The sequence below is a fragment of the Strigops habroptila genome, chromosome 3, assembly GCF_004027225.2.
Source record: "Strigops habroptila isolate Jane chromosome 3, bStrHab1.2.pri, whole genome shotgun sequence".
Taxonomy (NCBI): domain Eukaryota; kingdom Metazoa; phylum Chordata; class Aves; order Psittaciformes; family Psittacidae; genus Strigops; species Strigops habroptila.
The window spans coordinates 72036325-72056286 of NC_044279.2; the positions used below are offsets into that span (position 1 = coordinate 72036325).

Sequence of the window (19962 nt, forward strand, 5' to 3'; positions counted from 1 at the left end):
TGTACAGAAGGTTGATTTGTAAGTTAAGAGAAAGGAAGAGGGAGAGGAGAAAATCATCTTATAGAATCATAGAATACTTAGGCTTGGAAAGGACCTTTAAGATCATCTAGTTCCAACCCCCCTGCCATGTGTTATGCAGATAACCTCATCCAACCCAATTAAACTGTTCCTGCTTAATACAGGAAAATTAGGCAAACTGACTCCTAGCCAGCTTTAAAATACTCACAGAGCTATAACCAACAAAACATTATCAAGTGTAATAACGCAGAATTGCGTAACACAAGATTGCTACTTGCTGGTAGTAAGATGGAGAATATACAGTGGTTTGAGGTTGTGTTTGAGGTTTTTTTTAAACAGTGCACTGAAACCTCTGGAGCCTCAGAGGTGCTACACACATGTAACACCAAGTTCGGTTCTAGCTGAGCATTAGGATAAAGAACTGAAGGCAAGTCGGGGGTATTTCCATCCCCACATTTCATTATCAAGTTATGCTAAATATTTCTTGCACAGCCCCACCAACAAGTGGCCTGATAAAGCCAAACTAACTTCCTGAAAAACTCTTTCTTCCAGCAAAACAGCAGGACTGTCAGATGAACTTACTCATTTTGAGTATATTCATCTGTTCAAATACGCACAATTCAGGGGTGTTGCAAGTCAAGTTTGAAGCAGGAACACAAGAAAACCAGGAACATAAAGTCTATAACCACCTCTGAGGACTTCAGACTGATTTCAAGAATACAGGAAAACCACTTATGAAATTGTGCAGGCTAGAGTAGAATACATTCATTACTTTGCAAATATGCTTTCAAAAATATGGGAGGTACTGCATAAGAAATTTCATACAGGTACTTGCACGTGATACAGAGAGGTTAACAAAAAAAGTAAAACAAACAAGAAAACTTTTGGTCACCAAAAGTTTGTATACCTGACAATCATGGTAGGAAGCAAGCGATATCCCAAAATGAAGAATACCAAATGCTATATATTTTAAGTATATGTTTTAAAAAACAGAGCCTTTAGTAACTAAAGTTTGAAAAAAATATTAATCATATTCTGCCTTCTACAATGGCTGAGGTGGGAAGCACCAGTTAAAGAAAAAGAACAAAAATTCCTTTGGATGCAGAGAAAGGAAAGCATCCTCATTTAAAAACAACTATATAGCAGTTCCATAAAGTGCCTGTTTGAGGAAACACATCAACAGATGTTTTCCTTGTGCAAAATAGACATTTTTCAGCTCAGATCTTTGGAACATACATTGTACCCAGAGTTTGTGTTCACGCATTACCTGCAATTTCAGGAATTCAATAAAAATTCTAAACTGCACTGCCAACATTATTTTCCTTGATGCAAACTGTCCACCACCCCCAATTCAGTTTTCAGGGTTTGAGCTAAAAAAAGGGCATCAGAAAACTCTGGGTTTCATTTTCTCATTTCTTATTTTGTCTTTTAACTCATTTGCCCATTGTGCGTGTTTACTTTTGACTGTAAAAGTCCATTACTGAAGGCTATATGAAATCCATTCTCTTCTAGGGAACAGCAAAAACCACATTACATACCACTATAAGACACTTAAAATTTTAAAAGCAGCATTTAGGCTCATTCTTAAGCCTGACAGAGATCTGTCTCCGCTTTGAAATGCAAAATGCAAGACCTCTTGAAATGGCTTTAGTATAAGACAGTGAATATTTAAAGTCTTTTGAAATTTAAAAAGAAATAAAATTTAACAAAAGGAAAAAAAAGTTAACAAAAGGAAGCTGAAACAGCCCAAGTTGCTCTCACTTTCAGTTTTAGGCTGAGGTCCACCTACAGCCAAGCACAGACATTAGAAGCACAGAAACTGCACAGACAGGAGAAAAAGCCCCTCAGCCTGAGCCGCCAGTACTGTAATCACTGCAATGCAGCAGAGCCACACCACCACCACAGCGGTTAGTTCAGTTACAGGTAAGGCTCTAGCTATGGCAGCAAGGAAAAGTTAAAATGCATACACCATCCCTCTCAGTCTCACTGTAAACTGGCTACTACCTGTGCATCACTGAATTACTAATACTGGATTTAGGCTTTTCAGTGCCAAGATCCATTAGAGGCTCCAGCTGGAGTGCTGAACAGGGCCAGAACAGAGAGTACAGGTATTTCTTTGTAAACCACAAGGCTGCAGATCAACATTTCCAATGAACAAACAAAATCAACCGTCCCAAAACACCACCAGTCCTTCCCCTCAGACGTGCCCTCCCTCCCAGCCCACTACAGTTTTGGCAGTCCATCATCTCTCCTGTATGTAAGATGAGTTTTTAGATCTCCGAGCAGGAGAGCAGAAAATAGGTACAACACTTATGACAACAAGTATGCATTACATTTAAATCAAGATAAAAATTGAAGTGACTTAAATAAAACACATGTACATTCAAAACAAATTATATGTATTTGCCCATTTTAATTTAAAGAGAAGCTGCCGAATGTTTATTTGACCTGAACTGTCTCCGGTAGAAAAGGTATTCTGAATGTACCCGTGTACAGCTGGTCTGACCAGCCAGGAAGTTCATGCTGCAAAGGAGTCCTTCTTGGATAAAACGTGTAATCAGGCTCATAGTTCAAGAGACAACTCAGTGATGCCATGTAGATATCTGCAAATCTAGAGAGACGTCTTAGGAAATAAGTTGGATTCTCATCAGTTCTGAATAAGCTTCCAAACCGTGCATTGAAGAAATTCCTGTTCATCTCCCTGTCACAAAAAAAAACACCCAAAAAGAATGAAGATAGCTGCACACATCTCCTTACCAGCTAGCATCCAGAACCTGAAGCAAGCAGTTCCTATAATCTGTTCTATGCATTATTCTCTTGCCACTGCACTTCAACACACGTAAATGCAACACAAGAAATTTTTGCCTCTCTTGCATGTATGTAGCCTAGATCTAGCAACCACAGTAGTGAACAGAAGAGCTTCACACTTCTCCCACTAAAACCAGTGATAAGTTGCTTCTGACTTGAGAAACACTATGTCTCAAGCTTTTTGTATCCCAGAGATAGTGAAAGACAACTTTTGCCTTCATCTAAATCCTAATGGCATCCTTTTGTACCAAAAACTTCAAAAAAAGAAACAAAAAAGAAAAAAAAAGTGAAGATTTGGCTTAATGTACACAAAAAGCTTAAACACATCTTGGAATTAACTTCTGTTATTAGTCAGTGCCAAGGACAATTCCCATTTCATTTACTTTCACGTTTCTAGAGAAGGCTGCTGGTGGTACAGCTGCCAGCCTTGCCAGCTGTGCACTTCCCACACTCTGCATTTAGGGATTACTCCTTCATAGTAGCAGACTTTTAGGAGTTTTAGCCCTATTACTTATCTTTGTGATGAGTCCACTGCTATATCCAGTCTAGTGCAGAGCCCAGTTTCTGCATACTCTAACATGTATTGTATGTAATCTGAAGAAATCATCTAAAAAAACTGAAGTCAAGACACAAGTCTTGATACAGAAACACATAGTTAATCATGCAGAAGCAAAGCTGAGTAATCAATAGCAACAGGGGCAGCTTAACACAGAGGGACAGGAGAAAGAAAATTACTTGATATGATGTTACCCTTTCATGCAGAAGACTAACATCTGTTCCAAAGAAGGGGAACATGGAAAAGGGGTTCATATGCACAAAGGGTCATAAGGGAGAAGAGCTGCACAAGAGACAGGTAGAATATTGCTTTACACAGATAACTGTAGGTCTGTAACTACCTGGGAATATAAAATCAGTGACAGAGAAAAATTATGAGGAGACCTTTGGATGACATCACATAGAACACCTGGCTACCATGAAGCATATTACAAATTCTTCATCTCCAGCATCTCACCTCATTTCCTTTCTTTCCTTCTTCCATTCTTCTAAAATCATTTGTGAATCAGGGTCACGGTGAACCTGGAATGTAAAGTATGGGCAACAGGTAACTAATGATGCCCTCATAAATGAGGCTTTCTATTACTAAACCTTTATCAGCTAACAGGACAAGAGCAATGCTTCAGAGATGAGCATACAGAAGTTACCCACATGCATTTTAAACAGTGAAAGCAGGAATAAATCCAGGCTGACCAGTGGAGGAAGGAGACAATATTTTGACAAAATTCTTATTAACTAGCCACACAAATAATTGCATTTATTTATCTACAGTCAAACTGGTGAGCTTTAATGAGACAGAAAGCACTTGCAAGGTCAATGTCTGGCATTTAGAAACTTGGTTGTATCCCTTCTGCTATACAGAGCCGATTACACACATACAGAACAAACCTGCATATGTTCCAGTAATCCTGTCAAGGTTTGAAGCCAGGTCATGGTTTGAATGTACTTCTCTGTGTTCATGATTTTAATCTCTGATCGTAACTCTGGAATAATTGCACCAGTGCGCCAGCCGTGCTTCAGGGTCAAATCCTATTTACCAAGAATTACAAAATACCAGTATTAGTCTTAAAAAGAAATACTTAAAAACTGAAGAATTTGACCATTGTTTATCCCAAAGGGGCACTAATTTAATTGCTGCTTATGCAGAAGCAGAAATAGTAAACATTGGGACTTAACTGTGCTAGACAACAGAATTTAATTTCCGAATAAGCTTCAAAAGCCACATTTTTAAAGAGAGAGGGAGAAAACATATAAGCACTTGCAAGTAAACATTAATTCATTAGGTTTAAAACGAACAGTAGGAAATTCCTCTTGTAGACGAGACCTCTGCTGCTGTCAGAATTATCTGGAGGAAACCATGTGTTGGGTTTGTGGTATTTATATACACACTTGTCTGACAGAAGGGTCCTACCAGGACCCCCAGCTATTCAGGCTCCTCCTGACAAATACAGCACAAGGCAGCTGCTACCTGTGCTCTCTGCTCCATTGTACCAGAGAACAGAGCTGCATTCTCCTTCCTTGGGCCCTCAGCCTTCTGAAGCACCCAAAGCTGCTACTCTTTTTAAAAGCAGATTGAGACAAAAATGTTAACATCTGCTGCTGCTGAAACTTGTTACTGCAGCTTGGCACTGCTAAGTCACATCCAGGTATTCATATGCCATCAATTACAAAAGAGGTAAGTGGTGGTTGCTTACTCTAAAGTAACAGTTAACAGTACATTTGCTCATCAGGTAGTAAGAAAATGCCTGCATAGCAGCTACAAACCATAGCAAGATCCCAGGAAGAAAGTTTATGATTAGTGACAGGAAGTTGCCTCCTACATTGAAAACAGAAGTTCATTCAGCTCATATTACACCTGGTAGTAAATGTCATCCAAATCAGCCATATCCTGTACGTTTGGATATCTATCCAAACATATTTACTCTCTGTTACATCTGATACAATCAGTATCTGGATCAGGAATACAAACTCACACCTGAGTGCAGTTTGTAAACAAGTTAAATGCTACAAGTCAGGTGGAAAATATGGTCAGCACTAATTTTCTTCACTGCAAGAAAAGCAATATGGCTTTAACTACCAACTCAGATTTTTCGTGCATTTAGAAATCTCAAATTAAAGTGTGCTATATTGAATAACTGGGAGGAAGAGCGGAAAATTAACAAAAAACCTTGTCTTTTATCCTATTTTTGAAAGTAAACTACTTACTGCCAAGTCACTGTAAATGTGATCACCAAAGTAGAGAACTTTAGAGCCCCTCCAGCCAGTAAGCTTCAGAAACTCGTACAAGTTACCCTGCAGAAACAATAACACGTACGTTGCAGCAGCATGCCACTCACACCTTCACAGGCTGGAAAAGGAATTTAGTGCACCCCTAAAAATATTTTCACATCAAGAATCTTATCCTCACTTCATGTATTATGAATTTCAAATTTTACAAGCAGTTTCAGTAATACTATCACTTCAAGAGGCAAGTCAACTGCAGATATACAATACCAACGATGAATTCGTACCACTTCATTTATTAAAATAACTCTGTTAAAAAGTATATCTACTTTTTAGAAGCCTTTATATCTAAAGAAGGTTGGGATTCTAGGAAATAGGTATTAAATGTGAATTGAAAAGAGTTTACTGAAAGCATACCTGTTTGTAAATCTGACCTTTCTGCAGCTTGTGAATTTTGTCCCAAAGCAATACTCCCCTTTCGTTCACCTTCCGAAACGGTCTAGAATAGAATTATATGTAATTGTTACATTGCTGTAGAAATTCTGTCACTTTTTAGAAGGGAATTCAAATTTTAATATAAAAAATATTGATCTTCCGAAAGGAAAACATGTTCTTTAGCATCTGACCATTTTGTAATAGAGAGAAAAAGCAAAGCTTCAAAACTTCCACTTTAGCCAGTGAAATGCAATGTTATCTATCCGGTATACCTATGATGTTTATAATGGAGTTTGAGAACAACTGTTGAGAACTAAGGCAGGTATCCCAGACAGATGAGAATAAACAGTGTGAATTGTCTGCCATTAAGGACAGAACACCAAAAAAGTGAAGATGTGTAAAAATTTTGCCCAATACCTCATTCTGCACAATTGAAAAACTGAAGAAGGGAGCAGAGGACTGGGGGCAAGATGTTCAGCAAAGTTCTTTTTAAAATTAAAAACAAATAAAGGGGGTGGGGGAGGAATTCCACCTCCCTCTGTCTCACTTTCAAATCATAAGCACACATACAGGAATAGGTCTTTTTCAAGTGTAAGAGTGGTGCATACGCACTACAAATGTGTTTACCTAGTTAAGCAACTAGTCCAAATACTCCAGTCTGTCAGCTAGTCTGCCCTTTAAATATCATGTGTGACTGAAAAAAACCCAGAAGCAATGAAAGACATTTCCAGATAAGGGCCGATTCTGAAAGGCACCAAAAATTCTCAGGTTTATTAAGAAAGGAACATGCTTCACCAACTTACAAGCTAAGATGCTAGAAACTGCTTCTGTGACCCTAACTCAGTCCAGAAGGCCTGTAATAGCTGCTGGAACTCTCTCAGGTAAATATTTGGACTTCAGAATTGGGTGTTGCTGCATTTTGTAATGACCTTAAACAGGATTTCATCAAATATGATTTCATTTTACATTGCATCCAAATTGAAGTATTTTGTAACATGCTCTATAGACTTATATGGAATAAGCTGCTTTAATAAGTTTTTACTGACTAAATACCCACCTTCGCTTATCATTGAAAAAGTTCGGCTTATCAGCCTGTACAATGACCACATCAAAGAGATCCCTCCAGTCCTTGCCAACTATGAACTTCATGCCTTTGTCCCTAAAAAGTACAAAGGGATATTAACAGGGAAGCATAACAGAAGTGCAATTATCTGTGCAATATAATTAATTACATTCGAGAACCTCATCCTCCCCATCCTTTAGAAATGTATACAGCAAACAACTGTTCACTTACACAAAGCTGCTGGGACTGTTTGTGATGAGAAACATCTTCTTGCCATGATCAGCCAGCTTTGCTAACACTGCACGAGTTTGTTCAGCATAGCAGATGTATTTCTCTGTGAGGATTGAGGAAAATACAATATTAATTGAAAAAGTTATTCCACAAGAATTTTCTCTGCATTCAACCATAGGTTCAGAACAATGAGGTTATACTTAACAAAGGCACCTTAAACAAGTCAAATAACTCTTTCAAGCTTTAAAATTTAGAACTTGTAATCTTAAATAAGGAAGCCAGAAAGATGATTATACGATCAGTGAAAAAAGGTTTGATAGATGATCTCACTAGTACTTACCAATATCTGCTTCAATTGCTCTGTACATTATTCCTTTGATGTGGACATCCCTGATTGAATCCTGTCAGGAAAGCAACAGACCACCACAGAAATGAAAAATCTTTTCAAGTATAAAAAACAGTGCTCACTGCATAGCAGTAGTAATTTGTTTGTAAAACAATTCCTTTCTCCGAATTACACTTTCAACTTTATAGAAATGCCATGTGATTTTCATGATACATATGTCACCACTAGACAAAGAGTAAGCCTGTCCTCCAAGAAACTAACTTCATAATTTTGGGAAGTATGAAACTGTATAGCACAGGGGCTGTTTTACACAACTATGAAAGGGTGCTCAGAAGGGTGAAGTGGGGTGAAAGCCCTTTGCAGAAGCAGAGTCATCACAGATTTCCAATGACCTTTGGAGCAGAACACATTCCTTTCCTCTTGCAAAAAACCCAAAAGCTTTTAGTCAGATTTTAGATTATGATCACTCACAAATGCCCTCGTTATTTGAAAAAGAAATTTATGAACAGAAGAAAGAAGCTAAATGCTTAAGCAAAGTACTCATAAGGCGCTCTGAAGGCATTTGGCAGCTCTCCTGAGCCAGCTCCGTGCCAGCTTTGTTTAGGACAGTGCTACTGCCATTTTGATACTTACCTGGGGCATGTCCTAAAAATCCTCAAAAAATGCCACTTACAGAGCTCCCAAAATGTTGGTAATGCTGAGTAGTACAGAAGTTTCTACCAATAGTTCAGCAGAAACCCCAAGAACTAGCCTTCTGACTCTTTGTAACCATACGCAGAAGGGAAAATTATTCTGGAGGTCAAGAGTTTCCTGGATGGAAACCCTGTGCAGACAAATACCATCAACTTGGGCATAACCTCTTCTGTTCTTAAACAACTATGATACAAAATTATCTCCTCTGCAGGATATATCCTGAGGAATCAAGAGGGCCAAATTACTCTAGTAATTATTACTACGTTTTTTTGGAGCAAGAAAACAGACAAAATAGATATGCCAAAAGCAAAAGACAGCAAATGATCGTATACTAGTGAAGATACAGAGGCAGTACAACTGAAAGCTCTGAACTGGAATTCTCTATAGCCTCTTACAATTCCTCCTAGTGAAAAAGTATACGTTTAATAACAATCAAAAGAAGCTTTATTGGCATACAACAGCTTCTTCACTTTCCCCCATCCACCCCTCAAACCTACAAAAAGAACAACATCAGATTTAAAACAAATTTCAGATTATTCTGTTTCTTTTCCAAGGTCTACCCTCATTTTACTTATGCTTTCATGGTTGTATAGCAATAATTACTCTATACAAAACATAAAGTTGATATTTCACTGGAGCTGACGCAACACTTTGAAGTTTCCTGAAGAGCTCAGGGAGAAGACTCACAAATGTAGAGGTTTACCTAAATCTTCAAAGCTAGTACCTTGACATCTTTGTACAGATGAACGGGCTCATAGTCTATGTTGTTTTTCAGAAAGTATTCATTCACACAAGAAAGGAGTGTCATTTCTGGCAAGGAAAATATATCCATGAACTGCTTCATTGTATTTCCTTGTGAGCTCTATAGGGTGGGAAGAAAAGAGAAGAAAACACAGTTGTTTCTCAGATTAGAACACTTCCATTCATTCAGTAGAGCCACTTCAGCTTAGTTGCAGATATTCAGCTTTTGCCATAACTGTTCTCATTGCTTTAGATGCTTTCTGAACTAACAGATTTTTTTATAAAATAACTGCAACAAAAGTGTTAGCTTTATTTTAAGAATTAATCATGATGCATTACTCTTAAGAGCAATATTTTAATTCATAAACATATAAAAGACAGCACTTAGCTAAAAGTCAAAAGACGGACTTTGAGACCTTCACTGGAAGACTGCATTTCTAAAAATAAGAGGCACTGGGTATTGTGATGAGGTGATTTTGTTATCTTTTTTCTTTTTAATAAGGGGAATACTGATTAGGACTACAAAACAATTTACATCCTTGAAAAGAGGTGATAAAAAGTTGTAAGAATTTAAAATAATGAGGTAACAGAAGAAAAGATTTCTAGTCTGAAAAAGCTGTAAGTATAGTTGTTTCACAAAAGTAGAGAATCTCATACAAGAGCAAATACAAACCGAATACTTCTCAAGAAGAGGAGATTTAAAGCAACCAGCCCAAGACAGCACACTGGTCAAGATCACAGAAACACAAAATGGTTGAGGTTGCAAGAGACCTCTGGACGTCACCTTGTTCAACCTCCCTTCTCAAGCAGGACCACCTAGAGCCAGTTACTCAGGACCTTGTCCAGATGGCTTCTGAATCTCCAGGGATGGAGACTCCACAACCTACCTGGGCAACCTGTGCCAGTGCTTGGTCACCCTCACAGTAAAGGAAGTGTTTCCTGATGTTCAGAGGAAACCTCCTGTGTTTCAGTTTGTGCCCACGGCCTCTCATCCTGTCGTTATCAAAGAAAGCAGGTCACCTGCAGAGACCAAGGCACCCCATAGGGAACGCCAAGGCAATATTCAGAACTGCTGCAGAGACCAGATTTGGGAATTCTAAGTTCAGCTCCTTAAACTAAGTACAAGTCCAAGAACAAAATACTCCATGGCACAAAGGGCCTTTTGCGTTAACATGGGATTAACATCCGTAAGTAAAGGGGGTAAAATAAACTTGTTTTTTACTGAAAAGACAGCACCGTCCTTCATTTGGGAAAGAGAAGGGAACCTACCAGCAAGAAGATCAACTTTCCCCACAAAGCCAAATCCTAAACTTAAAAGCTTTATCTTTTATCATTCTTCTTTTGTCAAATCCTCTTACGGTCAACTCTGCCAGCTTGTATGCAAGGGATGCCTCCACACATTTACTTGCTGCTACATCAGCTAAGCCATTAGACCACTGGGAAGAAGTACATAACCAGGGTAAGGCACCAGATATGGTTCACTTCCCAGCCTTTATCAGATTTGCTTGCAAGTCATTTGATTTTGTTATGTTCCACTTCTCGGTCTGTATGACTGGGCAAGGGAACAGTGAAAGAAGAAACTACAGCAAGAAGGAGAAAGAAAATATATTTGTCATTTTAGAGGGCAAACTTCACATCTAGCACTATAAGTCAATCATGTATTGAGAAAATATAACTGCTAGTAAGAACAAGTACAAAAGGCAATCACTACTATGCCTCCCCTCCCAAAATAAAATAATTTTTAAAGAGCAGTTTGTGGTTTTACCTTTCCATAAAAGTCACTCATTTGTTCTAAAGGGACGTGGGAGCCATCATACATTGCAATGACTTCTTCATCTGGGACGACACTGAGGCCTCTGGAAAACACCACTCACTTTAGTTCAAAAGTCAGATTAAAATCTTGAAGTAATTACCGAGTGAAAGTCTGACAGCTTAACAGATCTGGAGCTTATTAAAATACTAATAATGTCATAGGAACACTTTAGTCTGTATGTTAAAACAGCATCTTTCTTTATGGAACAAGTAACTTTTTAACAGGCTCACGCACATGGAACACATTCCAATTTTAAGTCCTTTTTACTTTCTTACAGGAAAAGAGCTAATTAGTCTCCATTGAAACTATGCCTTAAGGGTTTCTGAGTACTAGTTAAACCTTCCAGCTTCTTAACACAGTAATTCCTCATTCTGCTTTTGTTTCATACAGCACTGATGATGTGATAGTGTTTAAACCAGATTATTCTGCAGCATGACCTTGAAGACTCAAGGGAAAGAAAAACATACACAACCTTTAACAAAATAAGAATTTCTTTTAAAGTGTACCAACAGTTCAGTTTCCCAAAATTTAAGATTACTTGAAGGATTGTTCACAATCGCAGCCTGGTCACAGTCAGTACACTCCATCTATACAACTACAAAGTTTGACTGACAGCATCGACAGACGCACCAAAAGCATCACAGTTTATCGTCAACAGTGGTCCCACTACTGCTCTTGGAGATGTGCATTGTCAGAGGGATACCAGAACTGCTTACACCTCTCAGTGCAAATGAAACTGTATGCTTGGGCAAGTCCTGCTACTTTCAGCTGTATAATTGACTTACAAACGTACAGAACACACAGAAGGTTAAAACTAAGAACTACAGATACACAGCAAGTGGCAGCAAAGCTCCATGCTGGCAGAGAAGAGAAAGGAAATCTTATTTTAAACAAAATTACGATAAAGCATTGAGTGAAATGTAGCTTCCATTCTTGCCCTTACACACACTCACACATACCAAGATGTGTGGCTTAGCAGTCCATCCAGAATTACTTTGGGTCATGCAGAGAACAAGGGACACCAGCTCTTCAACAAATCTCAACACCTCTTTAGAGCTTTCTTGACTGCTCATCATGTTCTGGCTTTGGATGTGCATTTAGTACTAGGACTTGACAGCAACTGTGATCATCTAGCTCTTCATTCTGTCCCACTCTGAGTCATAAGGCAACATTGCTGATGGACTCACCACCCGTTCATCTTCTCCAGGTCACTATACAGTTCCAGTCTTACCATTACCCTTCCCAACAACATCTGTCAAAGCTTTCAGCCCCGCCATGCCCATACAGGTGTTTGGAGAAACAGCATGTAGGTGTGATTATAATCTGATGACCAACTGATTCAGGCACCATCAACACATGCCATCCTTTTCTCCCTTCTAGCAACACTTCTTCTGGCACTCTCATAGAATCATAGAATCAACCAGGTTGAAAAAGACCTTTAAGATCATCAAGCCCAGCCATTACCCCAGGACTGCCAACTCACCACTAAACCATGTCACTAAGGGCCTCATCTACATGTTTTTTCGAACACTTCCAGGGATGGTGATTCCGTCACTTCTCAAATTTAATTCCCCCACAAGGTGAGGGAGGAAGAAAGGCAGCGAGTGCCCCAGCAGCCCCTCCACCAGACAGAGATACATACACGTTTCCACTCATTACAATCTTAGTATTTCTGCTACATACCTCTACAGATAAATGTAGCCCTGATTACTTCACCTAGCCTTTAATCTAGCAAACTAGCACTTTTCACAGTGAAAAATGTAATAACATGACAGCCTTTTTAAATTAATCTTACAATCAGTGACCTTCACACTGAGTTCTCTGGTTCCCTCCTAGGCCTGCATAAATCATTCCTTTGAAAACCACAGGAACAGGTTTTGTCAGTTGAAACATACAATAATTACTCTACACTGCACATATAAATGGTATAAAGTTTCACTCAGACTCTGATGATACATAGAGAACACATTCTTTTGACAGCTTTAGATAGCTACTATGTTGACAGTATGAGGCTAACGCTGGACCATGCCATCTTGTTTCCTCTTTCATTTTCCTTACCTTCCTCTCCTCTCTCCCAAAGGGCATCTCAGACTAACCCATAAAAGAACAGATCAATGACTATGGCTGAATCATCTACCTATCTGCCTGACTAGCAAATGAAGAGTAATGAGCACGTTATCGTCATTTCATATTACCATATACAGCCCCCCATAGTAAATTACTTCGAGGTTGCATTACCTTTTGGCCTCAAAAGAAAACTTTTTGTCTAATGGTATCAAGAAAGGTGCTCAGGCTTCTTGTTTACTTGAAAATCTGGTACCAAGTGTGGCATTCATGTCAGTCAAACGTGTACTGTTTCATTACAGCAAACTAAGCCATACTAAAAACTCTCCTTCAAAGATCACATACAGCATGCCTGTATCATGTAACAAAGCACAGCACAGAGATTTCCAATTTAACACCAGTTCAGTAAACTCAAAAAGTGTCAGGCTGTGTGAACACAAAGCGGTTGTGCTCCATTCTGCAAGTATGATGTGGTTGATGTGTCCAAACTTAAAAGCTCTGTGTAAACACAGCAAAGACCTCTCAAGTGTCAATACAATCACACCAAAGTCATGCTAACGGGCACTCTGTAACCATTATTTACATAGAAAGCAACGGCAGAGAAGTCATCAGTGTATTTTTAGATGTCTTTCAGCACAATTTAACAGCCGGAAACAAAGTGAGTCAGCACTATGTGACCAACCAGCTTGCCAACTTCCCCAGCTCCGAACTGGGGAGTCAGCTGTACTGTATCAGTCACTAAACCTTGTGCACGCATCTCCGTGTAGCCCCAAGGAGCAAAGAAACCCCCTTACTACTAATACTGTTAATTCATGTCTGTGCTTGTCAGGGCACTGTTCCCATTGCGAATTTAAGATGTACACTAATAAATGCAACTCAGAGATTCAAAAAATAAGCAGATACATTTCTATTATAAATAGGAAATAATTTTACTCACCTATAGACTGTTCCCAACTGAATATAATGAAAAGCATCAATCTTCATTAATAATGCCTTGCAGGGAAGAAGAACAAAAATCAGTTTTTCTCACATCAACTGTTTGACATGAAATAATAAAAATTAAAGCAATTTTATCTATAACCTTTCTGACTCAGCAACGCCTGAGCACATCTGCTTCAACTTCTTTCACATAGCTTCCAAAATACTTCCATCAATGGCTTTTACCTAGGGCTTGCAAAATCACCAAGGAAACATTGTCCAGTGACCTGAGCTAAGTCATGAAGAAATACTCTTCCTACTAACAGATGCCTGCTTAGGTTTATTGTGTTGCACTCTAAGTTGTCTTCTGCCACCAAACAAAGCACCCAAAACATTTTCTGCCTAAGAGAAAAATATGAAACAAAATCACTCACTTCAATGCAGAGTGAGAAGTCAGAAGACTTAAAAGCCCTATTTATTTTCTTTGGCTAGGTTCTCAGCACTGATAACTCATCACAAAGTTATTAATACGTACCCGGTGCACATCATAATGAAGTCCTCTGATTGCAAAATTGGGATCATAATCGTATTTTCTTATTTCTGCAGGGTACTAAGAAAAGAGAGTAATGATTTGATTTTAAATCCATAACAAACAACTTAAAAACTTTTTCTACAGAATTTTAAAGCCTACATTTTCTATGCTTCTCATTTCCACTAGTCATTAAGAGGTTTTTTGATAGGTTGGTGAGATTTGCAGGAATCTGTGTTCAGTGCAAGACAAGTCAAACATTTTTTTCCCAAAATGCAAGGTCATTGTTTTAAATCTAAGTCGAGCACAGTACCTAAAGTTGGATAGCCACATACTCTGTAGAGATCACTTTTGAACATTAGCCTTTTGTTCAAAAGGTAATTTTAATATATACACCTTTGAAAGCAAACTAGATTTTCTTAAATTCCTAAAATTTAATGCTGAGTTATCTTGCATTGTGAAGATTCCCCAAGAAACAGACTATATGAACACAGTTTCCAACTCAACCTTCCAGCTAGAAACCCAAGAACACACCATAATTTACAGAGATACCTGAACTTTACTGCTCACTTCTACTGAAAGAAAAAGCAATACATCATCATTAACAGGAGAAAAATATCTGTCATTTTCAAGAAATAACAGCAGCACAACTATCTGTTTTGACTCCCTCACTGCAAATCATACTCCTGATCTTAGATTGTTGAGTTTGAAATTTAGACTCCAGAGGTGTTTATAAAGATACAACGCACTGCAAATAAACACAGATGGGGAGGAAGGAAGAAGAGAATTCACAACAGCCGATGTTACCTGGAGAAGCCATGCTTCCCCACAGCGACTTTCCCTGAGGTATAGTGTGTCACAAAGATCAGATCCTGAAAGCAAGTTGGGCATTAAACACCATCAGGGTGACTCACCTCAGGAGACCACCACAGTGACCCAACTATATTTACCCTGAACAGCATTTGTAAGACTGTTTAGAGATGCATGTGAATTGAATGACTGCATAGGTAGCTCATACTCATATTAGAGTTTTCCAACATTCTTCAGTACAAGCCCATTGTAATTTTGTCCTGCTTTTAGCATAGGTTACCCATGAAAAAAAATATATGTTAGGTGTTTGCCTTGGGCTAAGGGTTTTGTTAATTTGTTTTTAAAAGGTAAAATGCTTCAGTCATTTCTGACAGGGCTTGAGAAAACTATCATTTCTTTGATCAACCAAGTGAAAGGCAATTCTTGATTTCCCTCTCGCAAGCATAGCCATCTTAGAATTTGACAAATGAATCTCAGGCACAGTCTCCACCTTCCCTACAACAGTCTCCATACATATAGGGCTAATTTACAAGCCTTCAGTCAAAAAAAGTAGATTATACAGCTTCAACAGAGGCTCTTGCTACTTTTACAGAGAAACTAATAAATCTGAATATCTCCACAAAGTTTTTACATATGCTGAAGAGGACTTGCTCTGCAACTGCTGTAGATTGTGCTCATACCAAACACAGGCATCTAAAGAAAATACTTCTTTCTCCTAACTTCTGAACTATCATCCCCACTATCACTTCCAGAAAACACGGGTGAGGCTACTGATCTAAATGAGGAACAGCATCAAAAGCTTACAGATGGGTTGGGAAGATTTGTACATTTGGCCAGGGAACATGAAGCCGAAGAGACAAGGGAAAACATCAGAGGAAGAAACAGAATGTGATCAATCACAAAGAAGGAAATTTATTTCTGACTTGTTCAAATTTCTGCATACCTGACTTTCCTACTTTACTAGAGGGCTGTCTTTTTGCACGCGTGCCAGCACACGTGAGAAAAAGATTGAGCCTACCTTGGCACACAAATCAAAGCTTCCTTACAAGCCAAACAATAAAAGAAATGATAAAAAAATTGCACTGTTTGCTTACCTTACTCTTGGTAGGGATACTTGTATCTGGACTGAAACAGCAGTCCAGATAAGGTGGCACACGGCCCATACATTAGCAAAGAAATAAGCCCAAGAGCAAAAGTTTACATTCAACACCTTCTGCCACTTCTGAGATTAGCATTAAATTGATGTTTATTCTCTTGGACACACTTCAAAATTCCTTGCTTCCTACACTGCATTTTGCAATTTCTGATGAATTACCTCATACCGCCATGACCAAAATTGGCCATCTTTTAGGCTGACTGTGACAGTCATAATGGGCAATACTATCTAGAAGTTTTTCTAATGTTAAACGCAAGGAAAACATCAATAGTATAAGAAGCTACAGAGATAGCATTAATAAGAACTGTTGTCCCTCAATAAATTCCAACAGGCGATGACATATATCAATAAGCTGTCTCAAAAAGTAATTACAGCTTTATTTCCTACAACTCGAGAATTTAATTGAGACAAACTGGAAAGTTACTACACTAATGCATTCAAGTAGTAAAGACAGAGCAGAGTTTGAATCTTGACTCCTACAGTAACATTGGGGTCTTTCTGCAAGAACCATGTAGCTTTAATAAAGTCTATTTACACATCTTACAGAAATTACTGCTGAGACATGCCAACATCTCAGAGAGATCAAGTTGCGTATGCTTGTAGCACCCACCAAGTTTTGTTTGTTCTTCCAGGGATATTTATAGATGTTTATATATAGCTCCTAACCTTTAGATTCAAATCCAAAAGTAGAGTAACGCCACCCATTCAGATTTAGGTTATATAAAATACACAATTAGGTTACTCTGTGGAATACTTTTGCAGGAGTATTTTTCTGCGAGCCCTACAGTCCAACAAACTTTGCCTCTTTCGGTCCACATTTTCTTCAGTCTTTTTCCCTGCAATACCTTCAGCTTCTCAAGTCACTCATCTTTCCCACCACTCCCCCCCCCCAGCTTCATGACACAGAGTAACTTCTCCCATCCCCAAACTACACAACAACCAACTCCAAGCTGCTGGGATGTCAAGTAGTCACCAGTGTAAACACGCTGCTTGGTGAGGTGATAGGGCAGTGCTCCCTCTTAGAGGACTACCCAGCTGAACACTTCATTGGGTCTCTCTTACATCCAGCCTGATTACAGCATTACTGCACACGCTGCCCCTTCAGCTAACTCCGCTGAAACACCGGGGACATAACAGAGCACCTCACAAGCACACAGTGCAATCAAAGACCTCCTGAGAAGTCAGGCTAAAAGTATTTTATATGGAAATTAATCACAGCACTCACAGCAATGCATAAAACAGAGCAATGGTAATTCGTAAGCGTCTTATTTATTAGACTCCAATAATTGACAATCAGAAAAACACCACCAAAAAAAAAAAAAAAAAAACTAAAACCCACCAAATTAAAAAATAAAACAAAAAAAACCCCTCTATTCCTTTACAGTTGACAGATTGTGCTCTGCTCAAAACTGCAGCTGAGAATAAACCAGGACTTGTGTGGTTCATATGTAGCTGTTGTACAAAATGTGCTGTAAGGGAGCCAAGCTAGGACTAAGGCATGAAAAGTTATGTCTCTCTCAGTTAGAAATTATTTATAATACTCTTTAATTGTCAGTTTATTGTTATTCCATTAATTTTTCTTACCCGATGCTCGTTAATAAGAAGATCTCGAGCAGCATTGAAGATCAGTGTGTGCAGATGTTTAGAATAAAAGACCAACGTGTAGTCATAATCAAATCCATAAATTTCAATGTCTGACAGGCTCATTTCATTGTTTGAAAAGATAGCATCTGGATTCAGCATGTTACTCATGATTGAAGGAACCAACTCTGGGGAAGGGAAAAAAAAAAGTTATACCAGCCTCGTAATTTTATTTAAATAATGCATAGAAATCCATTAGCAACTTCTAAATGTAGATAAATGATGATGGAAACTATCAAACTAATTCACACTAACCAGCTAATCCTTAACAACACGATGCCATTGAAAGTGCTGTCCCTAACTTATCTTGGTGACCCACAGCTTTTATTCGAAGCACACTTTCCTCTGTATAGTTCAAGTAGGAGACAAGATGTATTTTGTCATGTCTCATCAGAGAACCCCAGACTCAATATATGTAATCTTTTGCTAACTCCATTAACATGTTTATTACTGCTTTTGAAAATGAACTTCGGAGTTGGAGAATATTACATTATTATTATTATTGGAGCCTCGTCTTCTCCTGCCATTACGTGGCCCAGCTTCTGCCCCAGAAGCCGAACTGGCGTTGTTTCAATTTGACACTTTAATTTCTTTTGCTTCGCCATTTCAAGGTTACCAGAGTACTCACTGTCAACTCAAATAAATAAACTTTGTATAATTGCAGTAGTTTCCAAACAACAGTTACATACACATTGCTATGCTTATTAACCTTCTAGCGTATCAGGAAACCAAAAATATTCTGCTGTTCTCTACACACGTTCCACTTGGATTTTTAAGGGTATGTTTCTCTTGACATTTGTTTGAAAAGCGCACTGAGAAGTTAAGACCACTTCCTTAGAGCCATAACACATTAAGTAACTTTAGGACCAACATCAACGTCAGTATGAAGGATGTTTGTCTGCATTTAGAAAACTTGAAAGAGCAACATTAGGAGGCTAAATGCTACCCTCCTGAAACCATAAAACATGAGCATGTTTTCCTTCCTTCCCTTCCTATATAATATCTTTACAAACCAGCTTTCCCTATTGTGGAAAAAAGGGGAGCTTTCATCTTACATCTGTGCTTGGAAGGGCAAGTTTAAAGGGAATATGCTTTGTTTGGTTACTTTCTACATATGAGTCTAGAAGGAATTGGTCAAGCTTATCTCAACACCTTCAGCTCTGAGGACTGATACGCAACATGCTCCACACCATAGGAGGAAACTACCTGACCAGACATGGGGACTCCAGATCTATTAAAAAGATAGCGTTCCATTTTGAAAACTCTGGCTAACACATAGAAAGGGCAATGACATTTCTTTTACAAAAGCAATGCCTTAAACTGCCACAGAGCCAGTGGACAGATACAATAAGAAACTTTTATAGATGCCCAATAACAGATGGTAATGTGAAACCATTTCACTTTATCCAATGCAGACACCTAAGTCTTGTAATTTTTAAGAGAGAGAAAGAACAGCAATTTCATTAAGTTTAATTCCAAGTTTCTTTCACCAAAAAAAAGATCCCAGAAGTTCCCCATGCTTAAGCTGTCATTAAAAGCTCTATCTTTCATTTCAGGGGATTTAACAAAATAAGCCTCAATCAAAACATTAGCTCCTTCTATCTCTAGTCACTGCTTTTAGTAATACAGGAGATAAACATTATGCTCAGCTGAAGTAACAAAATAATCAAATGCAATCTGACACGGTACTATTAAGGCAAATACTCTTACTCTATAAAAAGGGCCGTGAATCATTTAATTAACTTGAAGTCATAACCATAGTTTTAAGTTAACTTCCAAAATCACATTACAATGCCCATTTCTGTATTATAGTTAAATTATTTTTTCAATTGTACAGCCTGGTGAGTTAATATTTGTTTTAAAAATATAGCTGTATATAGATATGGAGATATTTGACTAGCGCCTGACTGAAAACAGA

The 19962-nt window shown here is 38.4% G+C and overlaps 1 protein-coding gene across 3 annotated transcripts in view; it reads right to left on the reverse strand.

The window, feature by feature from the left end:
• Nucleotides 1-274: 274 nt before the first annotated feature.
• Nucleotides 275-19962, reverse strand: part of NT5DC3 (5'-nucleotidase domain containing 3) — a 38129-nt gene continuing 18441 nt past the window's right edge. For all 3 annotated transcript variants that reach the window (XM_030479132.1, XM_030479131.1, XM_030479130.1), the window contains 13 exons: nucleotides 17988-18172; nucleotides 14444-14518; nucleotides 13928-13983; nucleotides 10879-10969; nucleotides 9097-9234; nucleotides 7674-7734; nucleotides 7334-7436; nucleotides 7097-7198; nucleotides 6022-6103; nucleotides 5587-5673; nucleotides 4270-4410; nucleotides 3839-3903; nucleotides 275-2719 (listed from right to left, as the gene is read on the reverse strand). In XM_030479132.1, coding sequence (XP_030334992.1) covers nucleotides 2458-2719; nucleotides 3839-3903; nucleotides 4270-4410; nucleotides 5587-5673; nucleotides 6022-6103; nucleotides 7097-7198; nucleotides 7334-7436; nucleotides 7674-7734; nucleotides 9097-9234; nucleotides 10879-10969; nucleotides 13928-13983; nucleotides 14444-14518; nucleotides 17988-18155 — 1431 coding nt within the window. In that variant the 5' untranslated portion in view covers nucleotides 18156-18172 and the 3' untranslated portion in view covers nucleotides 275-2457. The remainder of the gene's footprint in view (nucleotides 2720-3838; nucleotides 3904-4269; nucleotides 4411-5586; nucleotides 5674-6021; nucleotides 6104-7096; nucleotides 7199-7333; nucleotides 7437-7673; nucleotides 7735-9096; nucleotides 9235-10878; nucleotides 10970-13927; nucleotides 13984-14443; nucleotides 14519-17987; nucleotides 18173-19962) is intronic.